The sequence below is a fragment of the Clavispora lusitaniae genome (genome assembly GCF_014636115.1).
Source record: "Clavispora lusitaniae strain FDAARGOS_655 chromosome Unknown tig00000223_pilon, whole genome shotgun sequence".
NCBI classification, from domain to species: Eukaryota; Fungi; Ascomycota; class Pichiomycetes; order Serinales; family Metschnikowiaceae; genus Clavispora; species Clavispora lusitaniae.
The window spans coordinates 207,685-229,565 of NW_027093981.1; the positions used below are offsets into that span (position 1 = coordinate 207,685).

At 44.1% G+C, this 21,881-nt stretch overlaps 12 protein-coding genes across 12 annotated transcripts; 5 read left to right on the plus strand and 7 right to left on the minus strand. All coding sequences in view use genetic code 12, as the record gives it.

Moving 5' to 3' along the window:
- Positions 1-279: 279 nt before the first annotated feature.
- Positions 280-2,109, minus strand: ARE2 (sterol acyltransferase; the record flags this gene model as incomplete). Its single annotated transcript, XM_002614305.1, has 1 exon — positions 280-2,109. One exon carries the CDS (start codon positions 2,107-2,109, stop codon positions 280-282), a length of 1,830 nt encoding a protein of 609 aa, XP_002614351.1.
- Positions 2,110-3,268: 1,159 nt separating this feature from the next.
- On the minus strand, positions 3,269-3,937 carry ATP23 (putative metalloprotease; the record flags this gene model as incomplete). Its single annotated transcript, XM_002614304.1, has 1 exon — positions 3,269-3,937. The coding sequence occupies one exon, from the start codon at positions 3,935-3,937 to the stop codon at positions 3,269-3,271; it is 669 nt and encodes a 222-aa protein (XP_002614350.1).
- A 776-nt stretch (positions 3,938-4,713) lies between these two features.
- Positions 4,714-5,331, plus strand: FOB63_004450 (uncharacterized protein; the record flags this gene model as incomplete). Its single annotated transcript, XM_002614303.2, has 1 exon — positions 4,714-5,331. One exon carries the CDS (start codon positions 4,714-4,716, stop codon positions 5,329-5,331), a length of 618 nt encoding a protein of 205 aa, XP_002614349.1.
- A 732-nt stretch (positions 5,332-6,063) lies between these two features.
- FOB63_004451 (uncharacterized protein) lies at positions 6,064-7,238 on the plus strand (the record flags this gene model as incomplete). Its single annotated transcript, XM_002614302.2, has 2 exons — positions 6,064-6,125; positions 6,179-7,238. 2 exons carry the CDS (start codon positions 6,064-6,066, stop codon positions 7,236-7,238), a joined length of 1,122 nt encoding a protein of 373 aa, XP_002614348.2.
- A 340-nt stretch (positions 7,239-7,578) lies between these two features.
- On the minus strand, positions 7,579-8,655 carry FOB63_004452 (uncharacterized protein; the record flags this gene model as incomplete). Its single annotated transcript, XM_002614301.2, has 1 exon — positions 7,579-8,655. The coding sequence occupies one exon, from the start codon at positions 8,653-8,655 to the stop codon at positions 7,579-7,581; it is 1,077 nt and encodes a 358-aa protein (XP_002614347.2).
- Positions 8,656-9,223: 568 nt separating this feature from the next.
- FOB63_004453 (mitochondrial 54S ribosomal protein MRPL50) lies at positions 9,224-10,036 on the minus strand (the record flags this gene model as incomplete). The annotated part of the gene is made up of 1 exon (XM_002614300.2): positions 9,224-10,036. The coding sequence occupies one exon, from the start codon at positions 10,034-10,036 to the stop codon at positions 9,224-9,226; it is 813 nt and encodes a 270-aa protein (XP_002614346.2).
- A 255-nt stretch (positions 10,037-10,291) lies between these two features.
- FOB63_004454 (uncharacterized protein) lies at positions 10,292-11,350 on the plus strand (the record flags this gene model as incomplete). The annotated part of the gene is made up of 1 exon (XM_002614299.2): positions 10,292-11,350. One exon carries the CDS (start codon positions 10,292-10,294, stop codon positions 11,348-11,350), a length of 1,059 nt encoding a protein of 352 aa, XP_002614345.2.
- Positions 11,351-11,935: 585 nt separating this feature from the next.
- On the plus strand, positions 11,936-12,604 carry FOB63_004455 (U2 snRNP complex subunit; the record flags this gene model as incomplete). The annotated part of the gene is made up of 1 exon (XM_002614298.2): positions 11,936-12,604. One exon carries the CDS (start codon positions 11,936-11,938, stop codon positions 12,602-12,604), a length of 669 nt encoding a protein of 222 aa, XP_002614344.1.
- Positions 12,605-13,116: 512 nt separating this feature from the next.
- On the minus strand, positions 13,117-13,692 carry FOB63_004456 (uncharacterized protein; the record flags this gene model as incomplete). Its single annotated transcript, XM_002614297.2, has 1 exon — positions 13,117-13,692. One exon carries the CDS (start codon positions 13,690-13,692, stop codon positions 13,117-13,119), a length of 576 nt encoding a protein of 191 aa, XP_002614343.2.
- A 346-nt stretch (positions 13,693-14,038) lies between these two features.
- OLE2 (Ole2p) lies at positions 14,039-15,475 on the minus strand (the record flags this gene model as incomplete). Its single annotated transcript, XM_002614296.2, has 1 exon — positions 14,039-15,475. One exon carries the CDS (start codon positions 15,473-15,475, stop codon positions 14,039-14,041), a length of 1,437 nt encoding a protein of 478 aa, XP_002614342.2.
- A 1,461-nt stretch (positions 15,476-16,936) lies between these two features.
- FOB63_004458 (uncharacterized protein) lies at positions 16,937-18,286 on the plus strand (the record flags this gene model as incomplete). Its single annotated transcript, XM_002614295.2, has 1 exon — positions 16,937-18,286. The coding sequence occupies one exon, from the start codon at positions 16,937-16,939 to the stop codon at positions 18,284-18,286; it is 1,350 nt and encodes a 449-aa protein (XP_002614341.1).
- Positions 18,287-18,943: 657 nt separating this feature from the next.
- FOB63_004459 (uncharacterized protein) lies at positions 18,944-21,688 on the minus strand (the record flags this gene model as incomplete). Its single annotated transcript, XM_002614294.2, has 1 exon — positions 18,944-21,688. The coding sequence occupies one exon, from the start codon at positions 21,686-21,688 to the stop codon at positions 18,944-18,946; it is 2,745 nt and encodes a 914-aa protein (XP_002614340.2).
- Positions 21,689-21,881: the final 193 nt, after the last annotated feature.

Here is a 21,881-nt window from a genome sequence, read left to right on the forward strand (position 1 = left end):
TAGTTCCGCTCTGTCTGAACTACCATTTAAAGACTCCACTGCTTCATCAGCTTCAAAAAAGGAATAGGGCTGACTCTACTGTAGTTTTGAACACTAAGAGACACTGTATGTGCGGAGGAGGTATATATCTTAGAGTCCTGGACTTTTCTTTCATAACAGTAGCGACATATTACGTGATTCTAAGTCATTCTACAAGCAGAAATAGCAACCCAAGCTTTGAAAAACCTTAAAGTACTCATTAATGATTTACTGAAGCGGTATCTAATCGTAAGATAGAATTTAGTACACCAAGTAGAGCGTACAAATGATTGGTGGTCCAGCTACAAAACCAAACCAGCATATCACATTCCCAAGAATCTTGCGATGACGCATGAACAGTGTCCGACTAATGATCACAAGAGGAATCTGCGCCATCTGGAAAATCAAGAGATAGCCACGAACACGGTTAAAAATCAAGTACATCACAAGCTCGTGCACTATTGCCGAGATCCAGAAAGTCATTAGTGTGGCCTGAAGCTTGGTAAGCGAAAGGGCACTGATCGACGAATGGTACACATGGCGAAGAAGGAAACGGTGCACAGGTTTGTTCCAAATACGGGCAAACTCAGACCAGTCAGTGCAAGACCACCAGGGTCCATAGAAGTCACGATCAGCATAATAACTCAACTCGGCAATACCGTTCAAGATTGTGTCCCAAATCAAGTAAAACACAAGCAAGTACTCTGTAGCAAATGGAGGAATCATGTCGATGAGAACAAGACAGTACAATTTGAAGCGCTCGCCTGCTGACAAATTAACTCCACGGGCAGCATTACATTTAACAACCAAAGGATTGATTCCCAGCTCGGCAACAATCAACATCACCGAAACAACGCCAATCACTGCACAAACTTTTTCCGCCAAATAGAACCAGCGGATGTTTTTAGTGCGGATATACACAAGCTCGTACACCACTGTTGGATACATGGTGTACTCAAAGTAGTTCTTCAAGCTGATGTTCTTTGGGAATTTGAGCAAGGACTCACAAAGCTCAGCAGACAGTTTCTCTGTGACATCTTTGTCTTGTGCTTTCGTAATATGGTGTGATTGGTGAAGCAACTCGTATTTGCAGAAGGCGATACTGTTCAAAAGAAGCTCCCGCATGTTATCGACAGAATAACCTTCCGGGATCGCAAGAGACTCGGAACCAAGACGCTTTAGGTACTCTTCAGAAAGCTGCAACTCGGTCAAAATGCCCCAAAGGTAGCCATTATAAAACGCATACGAGTGGATTTTCATCAAAAGCACCAACAGATGGAGCACTAAAAATACACGGCCGATCCATTGGTCCCGAACCACATGCGCAGCAACAAAGTAAATCCAAAACAGCGAAAAGACAACTTCATACAAGGATTGTATTATCCAGCCAGACAGCTGCCACGAGATCCAGCCGTGGCGACAGGCATACTGAATGAAAAAAGTTCCATACGTGCTCAAGTACATCACCAAGTCTGTGACGGCGATCTTGGGGAGTCCCGACAAAAAAATAGAGAGCACAGGCGCGTTGTAGAAGGAAAGGGACTGGTTGAGCCATGTATGGCAGAGGTTGCGCAAGATGCTGAAGCCCACGGCGATCCAAAACAAAATGTAAAAGCCATAGAAGTCGGAGTTTTTGAAGTATGGAGCGTCGAAAATCGTGGCCGCAACAGGTACTGCCGTGACATCGGCAAAGCTGGATCTGTATCTGCCGTCAGCCCTCTTGCGGTGCCGTTCACGGGCAGCCATTTCTGCCGCCAACTTAGCATAAGCTGTTTGCACACGCACAGAATCCAATTCCGCCGTATTTTTCTCTGGCAGCTCTGTAGAATGGGCCTGCGACCGCAACCGAGAGACACGGCCGGTCAATTCGGAGATTTCTTGCTGGAGTTTGCCTAATTTCGAGTCCGACTCAGTAAGACTGCTGGAGGAAGGACGGCTGCCTAGTGTCACGCCCGGACGAGCCGCAGGATCTTCAGGACTAGGCGAGTCCGCATGGTAATTTTCGGGATAGCCTTCGAGCGGATGGCGGTCAGTAGTGGCCAATTTGGCGAGACGGCCCAAATTGTCTTTAGTTCCGAAACTCGCACGCATGTTAAGACAAGACTATAGGAATGCCCAGGGAATAAGCCGCAAGAAGGTTTGTGGAAGGGATAGGGGATAGGGGAAAGGGGGAACAGACGAAGCCAATTGAAGAGAAACAGACAAAAGTATCCGGGCTGAGGAAAAATGCAGCTGGAGATAGAATCGGAGCTAAGTGATAAAGTGCGAAGCAGATGAAGACTATTTAACCGCAGGAGCGCAGGGTGGGTAATTACAAGGATGCACTCCCATTCAAGCTGATTACAATAGTTGGTCACGGGAAAATGAAGAAAAGACGTCGGCAAGCACGGAAAATTCGAACACAGACGGGTCCATTTGGCCGCAGCAGACATCAGCTTGTGAGAAAACCGGAACTGATTTGTGGGCCCGCTTTTTTGTGCCGATGACCTTTTTGGCCCGGCACACGGGACATTGTGCATTAGTGCGTATAGTTCGGAACAAACTTGAACCAGCAGACCGATGACGCCATGAGAGAATAGAGGAAGGGCAAGAAGAACCGACAAAATAAAGCATTGCCACCAAAGAACGGCCCCTCCATTTACGGACTATACCATAGCCGCTGGCCATTTCGAAGCAGAGAAGTAGAGGCGAATGTCGCTAATCAAAGAATATGGGCGAACTGGGGTGCGCGATTCATGCAGAGAACCCTGATGAGGCGAAAACTGGACCAAACGCATAATAACTTGTCTCACTTTATCTTATACAGGCACATTGTCTTCCAAGGTCATTTGGTACGGGATTTTCGGGTTTTGGCTTCACCTTGTCGACGATCCCTGTTTGTGTAGGCCATACATTTTTTTATGACATGGTAGGTGTGTTTGTGACGCTTTGCGAGAAGCGAAAACTTCTTGACGACATTTTCGACAGACGTAGAGAAAAATATTGGCACCACATCCAGAAATTACCGAGAAGGGAAGAGTCCGGGAAAGAGGAGACTACTTGCTTAGTAAACCGGAGGTTGCCCTGGATTACTAAGGCATGGGGTTTTAGTCTTCTCTAGTCGTTCTGTGTTCGAAACACTGGCCCACCATGTGATAATGCAAAAAGGCAGAAAGCAAGGCCCCCCATGCCTACCGATGAGTGACTTGGTTCTGAATACAATATTCTGTTAGTTTCGCGTCAATTTTTCTTCTCTAGTTTCTATTTACAATCAGCGATACACGCGCTCAAACGGACGAGTGTCGTTGAAGCATGAACGCCATACTATGTCTACTGCGGCCTCTGCCTCTTCTTTGTTTTTGCAGTTTGGATTGGCCAGGACAGAAAGCACCGCCCGTCGGCGCACGCACGCCTGGAACTTGGCGCCGAAGTTGGCAAGCCCTGTTTTCCTGATTTCGTTCATGATCCGGCACTCGCCACTAAGCATAGACGCTCTAATCTCTGTACAAGCGTGGTGCCGCAAGTTCGTAAGATCAACATTGAACTTGAGATGGTCGTAGGCATGCACAAGCTCGTGCGTCAACACATCTTCAAGCTGCCACTTGCTCTGGAGCCAGTTGGAACATAACAAGATGCCCAAGTCCGGATGGAAGCCGCCTCCTTTGAGGTCGTCACACGGAGCACAGGTGATGTTTTTCACGCTCAAATTCCCGCCGAGCTTTTGTACGTGGTCCATCATAAACGTCACCAGCGGCGAGTATCGGAGCATCCAGTCTCTGTTTTGCTCGCATTGGGCACAGTTGTTGGCAAAATGCTTCTTCCTGTAGTCCAGCTCAAACTGCGTCCGCTCCTCTTCGCTCATGCCAAGGCCGGTACGGTACGCTAGCAGTCGCCTCCACCACTCGAATCCCGATGGCGTTCCGCTATTGTCTTCACTCATTGCCAAACTAGGTTATATTTGCACAGGCGAAAATGATGCTCAGTCTCATACTGGTCTAGAGACACGTATGCAGGCATAGTGGACCAGTAGGATGATAAATGGAACGATTTGACAATTTGTTCGTTCAGGGTGACAATTGGCAGACGTTGTGAATCCGAAAAGTCATTTTCTTTTTTTTTCTTTTTTTTTCTTTACCGTGGAACTGTTGCACCAACCAAATTCTGAGAAGTCTCCAGCCACTGTCGCAGTATGTGTTTCCTACAATTCTGAATATGGCCTAGTCTTCATCCGCCAGAAGTGCCTGTTCACACAATGCCTTTCTGAACTTTCGTAGACGTTGTGCTTGGTTTGAATAATTGGAAATCGAGGAGTAAGGTGAGGTTGAACGTCTATCAGATTTATTCTGCCTGCAAAAATTCACACTTGTGAAATCTTTTCAGCATCTGCTTTGCGTGATTGTAGGGCACTTCTTTGCCATATTTCATAGAGCCGACTCTTAAAGCCTACAGCCAACTCTTAAAGCCTACAAATATGAAGATGTGTACCTTAGTAGTCAACATTGCCATCTCGCACCGACAATGAAAAAAGATTTAAAACAAGAGTTCACATAAAAGGGTTTTAACAAAAGTGCCTAAACAAAAGGGTCTGAGAAGAATAGTTTAAACCACTAATATTTTCGCCATACGCTTATTTCGTAATCTTCCTCGTTACATCTTTTCCTCCGCTCGCTATCTTAATGCGCTATATACCGGGGCATCACTTTTCTTCTCATCGCTATGGTGTCTAACATCTGGGTTGCTGCAGCTGATAACGAAAGTCAGGTTGTTCTTGAGCATATCCGTTCAGGAAATTTCTCTGCAAATTCCAAAGACCCAAATGGCTATACTCCTCTCCATGCCGCAGCGTCTTATGGGCATCGCGATCTTTTGAAGTTGTTGGTGGAAAACGGAGGAGATATCAACATTCAGGATAATGAAGGCGACACTCCTTTACATCATACAGAAGATGTGGCAACGGCTACTTTCATGGTGGAGCAACTCGGCGCCAACCACAAAATCAAGAACGCCGAGGGCCAAACGCCGGCGGACTTTGTACAAGAAGAAGACGAGTTTCCAGAGCTAGCGCAGTATTTGCGTTCATTAGCCCACGATGCTCCAGCAGAATCTGCAGTCTTAGACTCTTTGCCTTCTCCTGGCATTGTAGATGGTCATCAAATAAGATATACGATGGAGGACGACCAAGGCGAAATGGATGAGGAAAGACGCAAAAAACTTGAAGCCATTGTCAATCTGGAAAATCCCGAGGAGGCCCTTCGTGACTTGGTGACTTCGGCCGTGAGAGAAGGATTAGCCAATTACAAGGACGAGAATGATCAACCAAAGAGAAAGAAGTAAGTAATATAGATAGGTAATTTTAGAAGCAGTTCGAGTGTATCCTTTGTAGTCGATACGTATACTTCTAAGCATGAGACGGAGAAGCAATAATACGGACACGAAGTTTGACTTGAAGTAATGGTCGATGATGCGTTGAAGTCTTGTATCTCCATTACTGTTCTCGGCTTGAGAATAATAATTGACATGTACTTATGAATTCTTCCATAAAAGCATTTTCCAACCACTTTCGGGGTTAGCCTTCTCTTGCAATCCCCCTACTTATTCTCTCGGCTACCGTAAATATCTTACTCCTTCTTTTTCCGGACGCTGCCATGTACTCAAAACCCTCAGTCCAACGAATCTTATCAGATCAGCACAAAAATAAAGACAAAAAGTCAAGACTACTAATGTGCCCAATATTTTTTTTTTGGACCAGGAATCTAGGACAAAAAACAAAAGCAAGTTGCTGTCTTTCAGATTACGTGAAAACCAATTAGGCAAGAGCTGCGCGTGTCCCCATACATTTCATCAAAGTCACTCAATCTTACCAACTTTCGACGATCGGCAAAAATTCAAAACTATCGTCCATTACAAGAAATGCCGCTTCCCTTTTCAATTTTTTTTTTTCGTCATAACTGATAAGCTCCCAGTGACCCCAATCATTTTACGAGACTTGTTCCTGCACCCAGCCGAGAGTCGACAAAAGCAAAATCTCCACTCCATTTCCCACCAATTCCCACCAAATTCCCAATCATGTTGCAAGCTCTTGTGGACTTTCTCAATGCGGGATCCGTCGATGCAGATGGAAACCCAATGTATGTTTTCATTTCAAGATCTGCCCATCCATAGCCTTTACTAACACCAGCAGCAAGACGTTTTACAGTTATAGTGTGGAAGAATTGACACAAATGTCATTGTGGCAGAGATTCAAGCTCAATGATTGGAGATTGGAAATTTTCACTATTGCCTTTATTACTGTCTTCGTGACTCTTTTCAAAGCAGGTGACATTTACAACCGTTCCTTGGTGAATTCTTTCCTTGCCGGGGTACAGAAAACGTTTGAAAAGAACTTTTATCAATTTGGTGTGGGCGACGGCAAATTGTACATTAAAGACAACGCCGAGAGTTATGCTTCTTATGCGACTGGCCGTGAGAACATCAGCAAAGTCAATCTTGTTTTCCGTTTGGCTCCAAGACAGAACATTTTTGTTTGGGCCATGGAAACGATTTTCAGTTTCTACACCGAATCGGTGCCATACCCACATGACCGTGTCGAGATTGTGGTGACACCATCTGTGGACTACGAAAATTTCATTTCTGCTGTGGTCTCCAAGTTGGGTATGAACGAGTACAGAAAGTTCAATTATTACTTATCTTTGACCAGAACCTCTGATTGCGCAAAGTTGCCCGAGTCTTTTGTTCAAATGGGTGAAGTGACTGAATTTCAGGACAAAACTTTGACCCCTCGTCTTGCTTCCGCTTTCACAAAGTCTATGGCTTCTTTTGTCAGATTTGTCGCTTTTACTGACCAGCCTGCTGAAAAGCCAGAGGCAATTCGTGATTTGCTTCCTCGTCGCCGTGTTGTGATCTCACTCAAGTTGGTTACAGGTAAAGAGCAATTGGCCCAGGTTTCAGAACTTCTTGATTCTGTTTTCGAGGTTGTGGACCAAATTGCTGACAAGACCATTACCTTTAGACAAGAAGCCTCAAAGAAAGTTGTCAAGAACAGAGAAGTTGAGATTAGCAAAATTAAAAAGGCTGAAGAAGCTGCGAGACAACTTGAATTGGCAGAGGAGAAGGCTAAGTTGAAGAGAGCTGAGAGAGAAAAGGCGAGAAACTTGTCCAGAGACGAACAATTGAAGGCAGAGAAAAAGGCGCAAGAAAAGAAACAAAGAAGAGCGCAAAAGAAGATGAAAACGAGAATGTAGAGATTGTCCATACTTAATGTTGTGAAGTCTGACTTACCAAGATACTAAATAGAAACTATTGTAATTCCATGTATTCTAATACATCCAAGCTGTGAACAAATAGCAATTTTAGACATGTTTGAGCAAAATTAGAAAGGTCATGTCACAAAACTTTGTGCTCACCCACAGATTCGAAAGCCAATGTTCAAGCTAGAATGCCCCGATTTCACGAGGCAATTTTAGAATACGACCAATTAAGATCTCTTACCTAATAAGTTTCCTTTACGGAAGGCTATTTACAATAAAAAATCCACTACATTATCCCATACCAATGATCTCCGCTTCCAAGCAGAAATGTACTTTAAAGTTTTCCCGTGAGACGCCATCCTCGTCCTACTGGGGTGTTGAATGGTTCAACCACTCCGGAGCCCCAGGAATCGGCCAAAATCCAAGTCAAATCGTACCCATAAAACGGCCTGCGGAAGTTGGCCATTATTTTTCCTTCCCATTTTTCATATATCGTATCTTCCAACATTTCTTTGTAAGTCATCTTGCTCAATATCCGGACTAGCCAAGCTCTGCCTGAATTCACAATTTTGAGAAAAGTCCCACACTTGGGATAGGCTAGAGCATAATCATGAATATCGATTTCGTTATGGTGATTCGAGGTCAATGTAAGAAAGCCCAACTTCACTAGCTTTGTTATTTCTTCCACACTGAAGTCTTCTGTGGTGACAAAAAGGGCCTCAGGATGCGACATGACATACTCTTTGAACTTCACCAAAGAAAGTTCGGGTTTTTCCTTTCCCATAGATTCGTCTATCAACTTAAGATACTGTTCTTTTTTCACCACCACTTCGCTGTTCTCGTACCCATACGTTACCTTATGATACGTTCCACTTTTCCCTGAACGCAGGATAACTGGCAGTGCGTTTGTGATCACAAACTTCATCACAAGTCCGTCTCGAATGCATTTCTCAAGACTCCGATCTACAAATGTGTTGCCCCGATGCTCAAAAACCGTGTACAACTGATTTACCGTGACCATACCTCCACGGGGAAGTTGGTGGTTGCGGTACTTGAGAATTTCAGCCTTCACTTCCATGGAGAGGCCCCGAAGCAGGAAAAGCAAGTCTTGGGGCGACTCACGAGCACTTTTTTTTGCATCTTGACTGAAGTAACGGTTGTGAAATAGCGTCTGCTCTGCCCACTGATTAGAAATTACTCGATCGATAGCCTCCACTATACTTGTAGAGCCACGAAGCTCGAAATCAAGTTCAATATTATGATCTAGCACTTCAAGTTTTTCTTGTGCACTTTTTTCTTTCTTGGTGGAAACGTCCTTAGGATTGGGTTTCAAAGGTGTTCGGATGATCTTGCGGAGCAGAGTCGGCTTGCGAATCTTGGACAGATTGGCTGCTGTCGATCGTAATCCCATGGTAAAAGTAGCCTAGCGTATTAACTTTAAAGGAAAAAGAAGAGTAGATAACATGCGAATTTTCTGGTGGTATCTAGGTATATGTTCACATCAAATGTGCTCTATGTATGAATTGCGCACTGACTAAACAAAATAGCCTCCATAAAACCACCGAAATCAAGCTGAGCAAGGAAAAGCGATTTTAGCAAAGAGGAGCATTCTGTTTTGGAATATGTTCTCGTCTGAGACAATCAAGGGATGATTTGAATAAAACGAAGCATACTTGATTCAAGAATTGGCAAAATGTAATTCAGTACGAGAGATAAGTTAAAAAGCATATTTCTTTCCCAGTGATCATGTAAGCCAGTGAAATTTTCAAGATCTATGTATAGAGCAAAGTTTCACTGTTTCTAGAACTAACCTAGAGTAATCAGGTCGCTTGTTGATTTTTCATTCTATAAGTACATTTCCACAACATATTCACTAATAAGTCTCACCTTCCCATTTACTTCATCGTGAGCGATAACATCCATTTCTTCCACTCATGTTCTACACATTTTGAATCATTCGTCTAGTGCTATGTACATGCTCATTGGACCTTGAGCTTTCTTTTGAGGACGTTGGCATCGCCTGGAGCCAGGAAAGACCAGGTGAAGGTTCCCGGAGCCACAATTTCATCAACGGCAACGCCATCTGCTGTGATCTTGATCACAGACGCTGGAACTTCAATACCTGTCGAGTTGAACACAACTTGCGCAAGAGCCTCTCTGGTGAGGGGATACTCGATTCCGCTCAAAGAGTATGTAGCTGGAAGAGACTCGCCAAGCTCAGCCAAACTGTATGCGGCGACTGAAGTGGTCTCTTGCGTCTGGAAAACAGATGACGCCGTTGTTCCCTTCTTGCCCCTCATGCTCGAGAACAATGATGACAACTCGTCCAAAGACATGGCAGGTCCTGATTCGGCCACAGGATCCTCGGCAGCTTGGGTTGGTTTTGGCGCCTTGACTTTTTGCGTCACCACAGGCTCCCTTTTTCTCTCTACCACGGGAATTCGAGGACCGTTGGTGATGTAGCAGGCTTTGTTACCAACATGCAAAAAGTTTCTCATGAAAGCTGGCTTCACCCGGACAAGCTCGCCCGCCGTGCCCAAAGGTTCGAAATCCTGCAATAGCTGCACAGTTATCCTGTCGGACTTGGTGGAAGCATTTCTTACGAGTTGCTTCACTATACTTTGTCTGGCAAACATGGGGTAGAGAAAAGGTTGAAGAACCGAAAAATTTGGTTCGAGTCGCGGTGCACGGGTGTAGGTGCAGCAGATAGAGGCTAAGATGGACCAAACAAATAAACGAAAAAAAAAAAGATCATAGTCAACTTGCAGAAGCGACCAGGTAATGCCTAACATTTTCTTTAGCTGGGGTTGGTTCATGCCATTCTTTTGCCATTACAAGTGTATGGATCTTCACCTCTAAAATCTTGTGCGCATCGTAGATATAGAGAAAAGATCATTGAGTACTACGAAATCGAAAAGCATCTGGAAATCAGAATTCTAAAGTGCAAATTAGTCTCTCAACTTTGCATTGCCTTTTCATCATCCATCTCATCTCACCTCCGCATACTCCATCTTCATCTCATTTCCGGTATACATAAATCCATCGCCATGGAACAATGTTCTGTTTGTCTAGAGAAAGACTTCAAGTACACTTGTCCAGCATGTGGGACAAAAACTTGTTCTGTCGAATGTGTGAAGCGTCATAAGCTTCGATCGGAATGCACGGGCCAAGTGGATCCAACAAAGTTTGTGCCTAAGAAGAAGCTTTCCGCTGACCAAGCTTTAGTGAACCGAGACTACAATTATCTTCTTAACTTTGAGCGGACAGTTCAACTTGGCAAGTCTGACATCAAAGTGAATGCCAAGAATATCTTCAAACGGGGAGCCGGTCAGAACCAAGGCCACAAACGACAAAAAGTGGAATCTGAAAAAGACCCTCGTATAGAGAAAGTTAATCAGATATTCCCTCATCAGCCACAGACCTCTGTGAAACGCCAGAATACCTTGGTTATACACCTACCTCCAGGAATGTCTCGAGCAACCCAAAATAAGTCTGGCTACGACAAAAAAGCCGGAGCGTTTACCTGGACAGTGGAGTGGATCCCTGTAGATGCCACGGGTTGTACAAGAAAGCCATTCATTAGTTTTCGCATGAAAGAGACCTTACCTCTTAAGGATGCCGTGCCAATGACGGTTTTTGAAAACGCAATAGGTGCCAACGTGGATAAAGACACTCTTCATTTTTACCTCGACAATTGCATCAGTGGGAAAGAGGGAAATGAAGTGATAGCTTTGGATCCCAAAATGAGCCTTGCATCAGCATTATCGAATAAGATTGTGCTCGAATTCCCAAAAATATACGTGGGAGTGGACGACTCGATGGATAAGTATGTCTGTTCGGAGAACAAAGCATATGGTGTTGACGGCTCTGACTCTGAGAAATCAGAATCTGCAACGGATTCCGATTCAGATGATTCAGATTCCGACTCAGACTCGGATACCGATTCAGAAGACTCAGACTCAGACTCAGACTCAGACTCGGGGCCAGAGGAGACCTCCTCCAAACCGGATAACGTTGAATTGATAAGAGATGCAGGTGAATTAACGGAGGTGATTGCAGAGCCAGTTGAATCAAAATTAACCGGTGATGAGGAAAAATGGCTTTGAAAAGAAAAGAGAATAACAAAGACATTGGCATGAGAAACCTTGGCTCAAGGATATTATAACAGATTTGAGTCTGACCAAACCCATTCATAGACAAAGTGTCCAAAAAAAGTTCAAGGTCATCTAGAAACCTTCATCATGGAACAGATACAAGCATCGAGAGACATCGTTAATTCTCTCAGTTCACTTACACAGCCTTCTTTTTACTTGTAGATATGGAAACTACTTTAATCTACAAATTCAGCAATCTAATAAGTTTGTAGACCATTCTTTGCCCGAGCTTTACACACATGACTATTGATTTCAACATGGGTGCAAAGTCGCATCTTGAGAAAGTAAAATACAGATTCATATATGAAAAAAGAAACAAAAAAATAAAAATAAAAACAGTAAAATAAAGAAAGTCAGATCATCTAAGGAAACGTATGTAACTCAGAGATGGAATCATACGTCCATTAGCGGCCTACATGGGCGAAGACCTTCAAGACATTTGAGATACTCCATTAAAGCGTGATGTACGGGTGTTTAGCGATGCCCCACCACCATTCTTAAACTTGTCTGGCATCCACAAGAGTCGTTTCCCGAGTCATGAGTGTTTTCAGGAAACCTCTGGAGGCAGAAAAAAACCCGCACGCTTCAGTTTATGTGGGCAATCTAGACCCGCAAGTGCTGGAGACGCTTTTGTACGAGCTATTCATCCAGGCAGGTCCAGTCCGCCTGCTTCATCTCCCCAAAGATCGGATTCTGCGAGAACACCAGGGTTTTGGGTTCGTGGAGTTCCGCACAGCACAAGACGCAGACTATGCGGTGGAGCTTTTCCGGGGGGTTCGGCTATTTGGACGAACGCTCAAGATGAAAAAGACAGATCCACAGAGCACCACGGAAACAGAGACACTGGGCTTGAGTGTGGGGGCGCGTTTGTTTGTGGGCAATCTCAATCCATTGGTTGACGAGCAGTATCTACGAGAAACCTTCAACAAGTTTGGTGCTTTGGTGGGACGGCCAGTTTTGGCCAGAGACGAAAACGGAACGCCAAAGGGCCATGGGTTCGTGGAATTCAGCGACTTTGAGAGTAGCGACGATGCTCTCAGCAAAATGAATGGAGCCATATTGATGAATAGCAGGATAAAAGTCGAATATGCATACAAGGACGGGGACAAACATATTCGCCACGGTGATGAAGTCGAAAGACTTCTTGCGCAACAGGCAAAAATCAATTTAAAGGACAAGAGGAAACCTCGCAAGAGAAAAAAGTAAGCAATCGGTTGGCAAATCACTGAAGTGGATGCTCGGATACCTCAAGGCCACAAGTCTTGTGGAAAATTTAGTGCAAGTTATCCAGATAGGGACCTGGAATACACAGCTTCAAAAAGGTTAGATCTGCCACTTCTCAGTTCCGCTCAGCATGCTTTACAAGCTTGTGAAGTCAGATAATCTTTGCTTAGATTTTTATTTCATTCTACAAGAATTTTCTCACGGAGTTCCTACGAAGTTGTTTTTTTAATAAAAATGGGACTCTGTCAGGCATTATACAGCGATACGACTTAATCCTATTATGTTCAAAACCTTGCATTGGACGCTCTTTTTTGCCCTATCAATAATTACGGAGAAGTTGACCAGCAGAATTAAATTCGAACTGAACCTTACAGAAATCTTGAAACGTGAAAAACACCAGTTATCATCCCAAGATTGTAGAAAAGACTTGAAACATTCCGATCTCTTAAATCCAGTGTCGTGATATTAATGTTCTTTTAGCTCTGCATGTTTGGTTACAAGCGTGGTCGCGAGTGTTCATATTTGAGTAAATCCTCCGGTGTGACCACACCATACACCAAATTTCCATCACCATTAGTAATGATTGCAAAGTAATTACCGTCGTTGAAGAATGCAGCCAACTCTTCCAACAGCGTAAGTGGTGTCAACACATGGTACTTGCGACTGCTTGGTCTGAAGATTTTCGAGTTCACTGGTGTCTTCTCGTGCGTCTTTGATTCCTTTTCATAGTTGGAGCGAGCACGCTGACTGAACCAAAGCATATGGTTTTTCGTAATGTCCTTTGGTGAGGCTCTTTTCGCTTCTTCAACATTCAAAACGCCCAAGAGGGTTTTGTGTGCCTCGTGGATCACGGGCAAGAACGAGAACTCGTTTTCGAACGCCACATGGATAGCACGATCTATAGATGTACCTGGGTTAATCGAAATGGCAGGCCGGATGTCCAAGTCTTCGACTGTGGCGCCTCTGTAGTCAACGGTATGGAAAAGAGTTGGATTCATGGGGAAGAAATATCCTGTGCAGGCTACTACGTAAAGGGCCATATGATTGCGAAAATGAAATGCAGAAAGCATTCTAAAATAGTCACACAAGTACAAAACAAGTCACTTGTGACTATGACGCGGATAACATAGGTAAAAATGTTTAAAATTAGTTGTTCCTCTCAAAACGATCTGCGAATCATAGCATCCGGAAAATTTCAAATTTGACAACCACAGAACAACTGAAGCAGACAAAACATCGGTTCCGCTTCCGTAAACCATAGATGCCACTTTGCCAATTATGTGTTCTATTCTTTACTATAGTGAAGCTGTTAGCAAATTAGTTAGTTCGGGTATCAGCGCAAACTGTATATACCAAGTACGCCAAGATCAGTTGACGAAATAATTTCAACAGGTGTCATCATGTGCCGAAGGTGCTTCACGCTGCTTCAGCTGTCTTCAGGCCAGCACGATGTGGCTCTGTCCCACTTTCCTCGTGTGCGGCGATCCTCCATACATCATCATCATGACCATCAAGAATGCCAATACGCATTGTAGCGAGCAAATTCACTGCTGCAGCCAGATGTCCGTACACGCCTCCATAGAACGCTTTTGTAGCATCCTTACCACGCAGGGCATGCAAGAGAGCAGGGCCACCAGGATGCTGGTCCATAAAAGGCGTCACATCGTGTATAATGTTCAGAATCACGATGTAAAGGCGTGAATCGTCGGCACAAATGCTGCGAAACTCCCGAGGAGTAATACGCGGTAGACGTGAAAGCGGTGTGCCCCAATGTAGCAGCGCACGGACACGATCTAGTTCCTTTTGTTCCTGTTGGAGAAGTAACTGTTGCACAGCCAGTTGCGGGGCCCGATATACGGCATGTACCGCACCAATTTGGGACAAGGCCCAGATCCCCCATTTGGTTGGATCAAATGACCATCTAGATGGTGCTCCACGATAATCATGAGGGAACTCGTGATGGAAATTGTGATGTGCCTGACCAAAAGTGAGTAGGGAAACTATAGGATTAGCACAGTCCATCAGCGAGTTAGAGTCACTGAAAGGTTGCGAGGAAAATAAATGTCGCCTGTGGCCCAATGATTCTGCTGAAAGCATAGCTTGCTGACAAGCAAACATGCGGAGAATGCCTGGATATATAAGACCGTGCACCCAAGAGTCGTGGCAAACATAGACAGCAAGAAAAGATGGAATCACTATCGTGGTGAGAGCAAATAGTGGCCATACCCAGCGCTCTTGCCATAGTAGAATTGGTGAGGAGAAGATATCAGTACTAGCAGTCTCTTTAGTGGCAGATGCATCAGCATCCGAGGTGCAAGTGCGATTAGGTATTGCTTTGCTTTCTTCAGCTCCAGGAACAGCGTCGGGTGTTGGGGTCAAAATAGTTTCCAAGATTCTCTTACCATGCTTGTGCGGTGCTAATAGCCAACCCCAATGTGCCCATAAGAATCCACGTTGGCTCCAATACGGATCATCCGTCTCGTCAGTACACCTGTGATGTAAACGGTGCAACATAGCCCATTTTCGGGCAGAACCAAGCCCTACACTAGCTCCAAAAATCACAAAGTACACCTCGACCCAAAAATCTGCTTGGAAACTTTGATGCGCATAGTACTTATGGTAGCCCATGGAGAATGCCAAATTGCAGAATACGTAGTAGACAGAACAGAACAAGGCTGTTTGGGAATTAGAAGGCCACAAACTCTCGTTCATGTGCACTAAGTAGCACACAGCGCAAAGGGGAAGTAGCAGGATCGAAAGAAGGTGTGGAACATGGATCCGGCGCCACAGACGAAGTCTCTTCCGCAGGCGCCCATCAGGCACCCGCTTTCGAACTCGAACACCAGATGCCATATGCAAAAAAAAAGGAAGAATGGAAACTGAACGAAGAAGTAGCGTAGATGTGAAGGCAATCAAGAAGCTTCTGATGAGAGTGGTTAGTGGGGATGTGATGCACGTGATTCTTGCACGCAGATGATTACCACGTCAGAATAAACGAGCATAAACGATATTGCTGCAAACAGGATACACAAAGTAGAAAAAAGTTCATAGAAATAGATAAACCACCCATTTTTGTGATAAAAGTTACTTGATTCTGCTGGTAAATAGAGCGGCAATTACTGGCCTCGTTATCCAATTGATTATGTGCGTTGATGCATATGGACCGTTTTGATATTTTACGTGGCAAAGCGGAAAAAGGACAACTTTATATAGTATTCTGGAGCTACCCCGCTTATGTTTGAGATCTTTACAACCACAAGATACAACTAAAACGGCAAGAAGGGGTGTGCATTGCGTTTATTGCATTATTTCGATCATGCATGCCTTCGTAAATAGGCTGCAAATATGGTGCCTCCTAGTTACAAGATGATGAAGACACGAAAGAAAAGCTCATGTATGATTGGGCGCTAGTGCATACGTAGAATAATCTTTTATTCTAGCGGTACGTCTTTATGCTTTTGTTCCATGCATCGAAAGTCATTTGACAGGTGTTGTTACTGTGAATGAGCTGTGCGACATTTATTTATGGACCATCATATTTGAATTGAAGCCACATTAAGTTATGCTCTCTGATATATATTTGTATTAATTCATATGATAATATCGAAGTCACAGGTGGAGAATTTGCAAATTTCCGTTCCTCTTACTCGTTGGATAGAAACAGCAACTCTGTTCTCAGCATTTTGGAGGACTAATGATTCGTTTTCAATTGATCAGACAACAAGTCTTTAAGGAGATAACAGCAACAATGGCCGATAGGGTCAAGGAAAGAGGACTAACACAACCGCTCTCGAGGGTAATGTGTAAGAAATGAGTAATTGCAGTATTTGAAATGAGATTTAGTGCTGTAGTCTTAATTCAAAAGCCAAGACAACTGCTAATGCTATGTACTTTTAGCATGTTGGGCTCGAAATGTAAGAGTGATGTATAGAAAGCTTGTGTATGCTGCCATTTTCCAGAATCCTTTTTGGCCATGCAACTTCGGACCTGTTGTACGAGACTTTCGACCCTGATTTCACGTGTTGATAATGAATTTCACGTCATTCTGTACAGACTTCCACGCATAATCTAAATTCACATTATTTACGAGGCTACATTCTGACAGGTAAAACGTGACTGTTTGATTAAGATTATCACTTATTGATAACTTTTCAATTACATATTCAAACATGCAATGCTTTCTAAATTGTTTCTATATTCCCATGTCTCAAAGTATAACAGTCTACAGAAACTCATGGTGTACGGGTGTCCACAACCTCGTCGCGCCCAAACAAAGGATTCTCAAAGTTGGTGCTACTACAAGATAAAAAAAACATGGCTTCTGCCTACACATCTCTGCCTGCTGAGGCACCCATAAAAATCCAGCAATCGGCAAATGCAGCGCCCTCTGTCTCTTTCACGCCGACAGAAACCACGATTCCTCACCGTCTCTATGACAAAGTGCCCAACTTGGATCTTTACAAAAAACTCCACGACGCGGAGCAGCAGTTGGATTTATTCATTGCCCAAAAAGGCTTGGACTTCCAGTCTGTGCAAGCACTGTCGATGCAGCCGGCCAACAACAAGCGCCAACAGGGTGTTTTGCGAGTTTTCATCTACAACACATGCGAAAACATGCCGTGGCAGAAACTGGATTCGAGTGATTCTGCCGAGGCCAAATGGACTTTGCGTATAGAAGGCGTTTTCTCTGGAGAGGGGGAGGCGCTTAAGTTCTCGTCGTTCCTTTCAGGTGCGTCGATCGAGCTTATTCCAAATTCGGATTATCCCGCTTTACAGAACAGCCAGTCGAACATTATCGAGTGGAAAGAACAAGCCGATGGCGCCGTTCCAGGAAGCTCCACACAGTGGCAGTTTGATGGAATTGATGTCAAAAGGGCCGGAGTGTTTCCAATCAAGGCTAAGATTGCTCTCATGATCAAAGACCACTCGTCTAGACTTGTGTTGTCACCACAAATGGCCCAATTCACTGGGCGGCGCGAAGCGTCGCAGCAAGAATTGGTCTTTCTGATTTGGCAGTATGTGTTGTATAAGAACCTCTTCAAGAAGGCCGATTCAATGTCACAGGTTTCTGCTGTTGCTTCTGCGGGCATAGCGAGCCAGACAATGGGCAAAGATGACGAAAATGACCTTGCTTTGGTTCAATGTGACGCGGTCTTGAAGCCTTTGTTGCTTGTGGATAGCTTCAAGTTTAAAGACTTGTACAAGTTGATCCAGCCACATTTGCGCCCACGACAACCCATTGTGATTGATTACGAGGTCGACACAACGCGGTCAACCACTTTGGGAGATGTCGTTCTTGACATCCCTGTCGAGTTGCCATTGTCTTTTTCAAAGGTGCAACGCGAGATCATCGAAGGAAACAAAAGCACATTTGAAAACATGGCGAAGTCAGACGCGCATATCCAACATTTAAATCAGAAGATCTCCCTTGGAATAGCATCGTTGCACAAAGCCAATGCACGGGAAATGTTTTATCGAGAGCTTAGTGAGGATCCCGTGGAATTTTTGCAAAAGTGGTTAGAGAGCCAGGCAGAAACACTAAAGGCTCTCAAGAGCGAGGAGGGCTACAATGAGGAGAATGTTCGGAAAGCACAATATTTCAAGGAAAACGAAGAGTTGTTGAGACAAAAAATTGATCTCATGTTGGGTGCTCAAAAGATGTAAAGTTTAGAGTATGTATTGGAAACAATGAAAGGCAATAATGTTAGCAATAGTATTAAATCGTATTTCAGTGATGTCAATATGCTACATACAACAGCACTTTAATGGCGTACAATGCTTGAAAAACAAAGGCTTTGTATCTTTTTTTCGGACATTTGTAACTTGAACTATTGAAGTATCCATAAAAGATGATCTGTGTTGGTACTGGGTTAGTTTGCATCAATTGCAAACTATGGTATCAATCTTCTTTGAGCCTACACGAGGTTCTTTCAAATCATAGAAAGATGTAAAAAATACACATCAACCAATATTCATCCATTAGCACCATTCAAACCATGCTAGATATTGTAATTTCTAACTCATGTAAAGTATGTAGTACCATACTAAAGGTCAAGGTCACATTTGCATTTATTCTCATTTTGAATCCCAGGGAAGCTCTGTTGGAGACAAGGAACCACAATGGCTTTAGACGGCCGTCCATTTCCCTTACTACACTTTTCACATCAATAATCTGCATTCAAATACAATTACGATTTCATGATGATGATACCTGTAACTGCTGGTATCTTCCACTCAAGATGAAAGCTATATGAATCACTTTCTGTTCTATTATACATACTCATGCAATAGCGTCATGAGGATAGCTCTATATATGAAATATTATGAATACTCTTCTTCCAGGTAATCTTCATGTCCGTCGTCATAATCGTCGTCATCGCCGTCTTCTACAACGTACTCGGGTTGTTCTTCTTCCTCTGTGGGCTCCTGGGCGACAGAATAATTCACCTTCTTTTTTCTTGAAGAACGAAGCTCGGATGCTCCATTAATGTTAAGCTTCTCATACTCATCAAGTAAAGGATACAAGTGTGAGAGATAGCGGTACATGTGCAAAAGAGGCTTGTGAGAAAGACTGCCCAGGGTGAGAATATTCTCTTCTCCTGGAACAAGACCAAGTCGTTTTCCAACGTGATCCAAGAACCTGGAAAGTTCCTCGGTGTTGGATGCAACGACATGCCAATGTTTCCCATCGTCATACGAAGTTGGGCTGGGGACTTCGTTGCCCTGAGAATCAAACTCAACTCCTTCCACCCGAAGTGATTCTTTGAGCACAGCATGTACGTCCTCCACATACAACTTAAACGTAGATGGAATGGCAGATCTCACGCCTGCAACGTCGTTCACGACATTGCGCATTTTCTCTAGGGAACCTAGGCCACCAGCTGAAGAATCCGCCATTCGAACCAAATAGAAACGACCAATGTGGAAACCGCAGTCTCCAACTAAAAATTCGTTCAAGCGAAGGCTCATTGGGTGCTTTGTTGGGTCTGAGGTGGGATCAATGGTCTTAGATTCCGGCGTCGGGGTAGAAGACTTGCTCAGAGACTTTTTCTTTGCCTTTTTCAGCTCAATCTCTCGTTTTAAGTCTGCTGTTTGCGCAAATCCCTTGAGCACAGCCCTCGATCCATAGTGCGTATCTTTCTCTCCTGGAATATCCTGATTATTGATCACATTCACCAAATGCGCCTTCACTATGTTTGAGGCAGATAAGCTCCACACCATCAAACACCGAATCACTACGAGGCGATCGATGGCATTCAGAATCCCCTGAAGACCATACTCGTAGAAGTCTTGCTCGTGAAATGGATTCATTTTTTCCAGTGGAGCCAGATACTCGTAGTTTTCAGACTGTGTGGCTTTTGGCTTCGAAGGGTCAACATGATCAAGATCAGGCTCACATGGCAAGTTAGTTACAACACGTGCCATAGTGTCATCTCTCCATTCCTCAGGCAAGCCAAGGTTAATGTATTGAGATCTGAGTTCCTGGATCGCGGAGCGTTGCATACTCAACAATATTGGCTTTTTTCTGTTGAGAACCAAAGCTAGAAGACGGCGGAACAAGAGCTCCATGAGAGGGCTCACTTTCGGGTATTCTTCATGCACTAAACCCAAGCCTTTTTCTATGTCATCGGGTCCCACGGGCCCAACATCAACAATATGGCGGAATTTGGTGAGATAAGAGATAATATAGATGATATCGTACAGATATGGACACGGGTGGACTGGAAAACCTAAAGCCAATTTCTCGGCTGCGGTTTGTTTGTTGATATCAGCAAACATCAAATTTTCATCGTAGAGATCAAAGTGGATCGGAATTAGAGGACCTGGGTTAGTGCGAGTGACTCTGTTTTTGTCACGGATAATGGTTGTGGGAGATGCTGGCTGTTTAAAGTTGAGCGTAAGCTTCTTGACTTTGGTTTCTTTTGGTGTGGACCTTTTTGGTTTTTTCTCTCTCTTTTGCTGCTCTTGCTCGAGCCTCAGTGCTTCTTCTTTCTTGGCTTTCATTTCTTCCATCACCTTCTTCCGAGCCGCTGTTCTAGCTCGCCCACTAGGTGTTGATTTCTCTGGTTCTTGCTTTATTTCGACTTCCGTTTCCACCTTTCCTGCTTTGGGTTCAGTGTCTTCGGTCGTTCCATTTTTCTTGAGTTCGTCAGACTCCTCTTTCTCATTATCATTCATATCCTTTTCGTCTTTGTCTTTTTCATTTTTGTTATCTCTATCCTTGTCGTCTCCATTATTGTTATCTCCATTGTTGTCATCTCCATTTGCGTCGTTACCTTGACCATCCCCGTTTGCTTCATCATTTTCTTCACCATGCCCGTTTCTATCATTTCCATCATCTCCTCCTTCATTCCCGTCATTCTCTGTACCCTGATCTCGATTTTGTTGCCCATCTTCGGTGGCTTTGTCACTCTCTTCTGCAGTGTCTTGCTTACCATTGCTTTCTGAATCCTTTTCGTCATTGTTTTCTTTCTCCTCTGTCTCATTATCCATGGCTCCGTCTCGTAGTCCTAATTGGGCCGAATCGCCGGACCTATTGAAGTTTAGAAGTGCCTGTTTGCGTTTCTTCAAACCGGAAGACTCCGTCACTTGTCCCTTTCTTTTCCGAAGTTGAGTGGGGTCTCCACCTCTTGATCCTGGCCCTTCCAACGGGCGCTCATCGAGTCGAAACATCGACAAGGTCAGTTTTTCAAGATTTTCAGTCGAGGAGCTGTCTGGAACAGGCATTGTGCGGCCTTTCAAGTGCTTTCTGGGTCTTCCAAGACGCTTTTGCTTTTCGTGGGGATTATACTCAATCAGGAAAGTAGCAGGCAGTTTGACCGTTGGAGAATCGTCAAAGTCGTTGTCTAAGGTTTGCAAATCAATCATTTTCAAAGCAGCCAAGGTCGTTTTCCCTTCCGAAGTGTGATGGCGGTCCATAAACTCTTGCAACTCAAACATGTTTCTTATATCCGAGGTGTCTGTTTCCAGATGTAGCATTTTGGAGCCAGTAAATCTTGTATCACATTTAAGCTGTGGATCCAAATGTGGAACCATAAGAAGTTCGCTATCTTCCATTGTCTCCATGTTTTTTTTTCTTTGGCAGATATCGTCGAAGGGCTACCATAAATGAGTGTTGGTCACGTGCGCACGTATTGATAGAGATGAAAGAGGCAATAAACGCCACCTACACGCGTCAAATCCGCCAGAAATGACACCAACGGATAAAATTCATCTTCATGATTGCTGCAAAGATCCTTTCGTTTTGCGAATGTAAAGC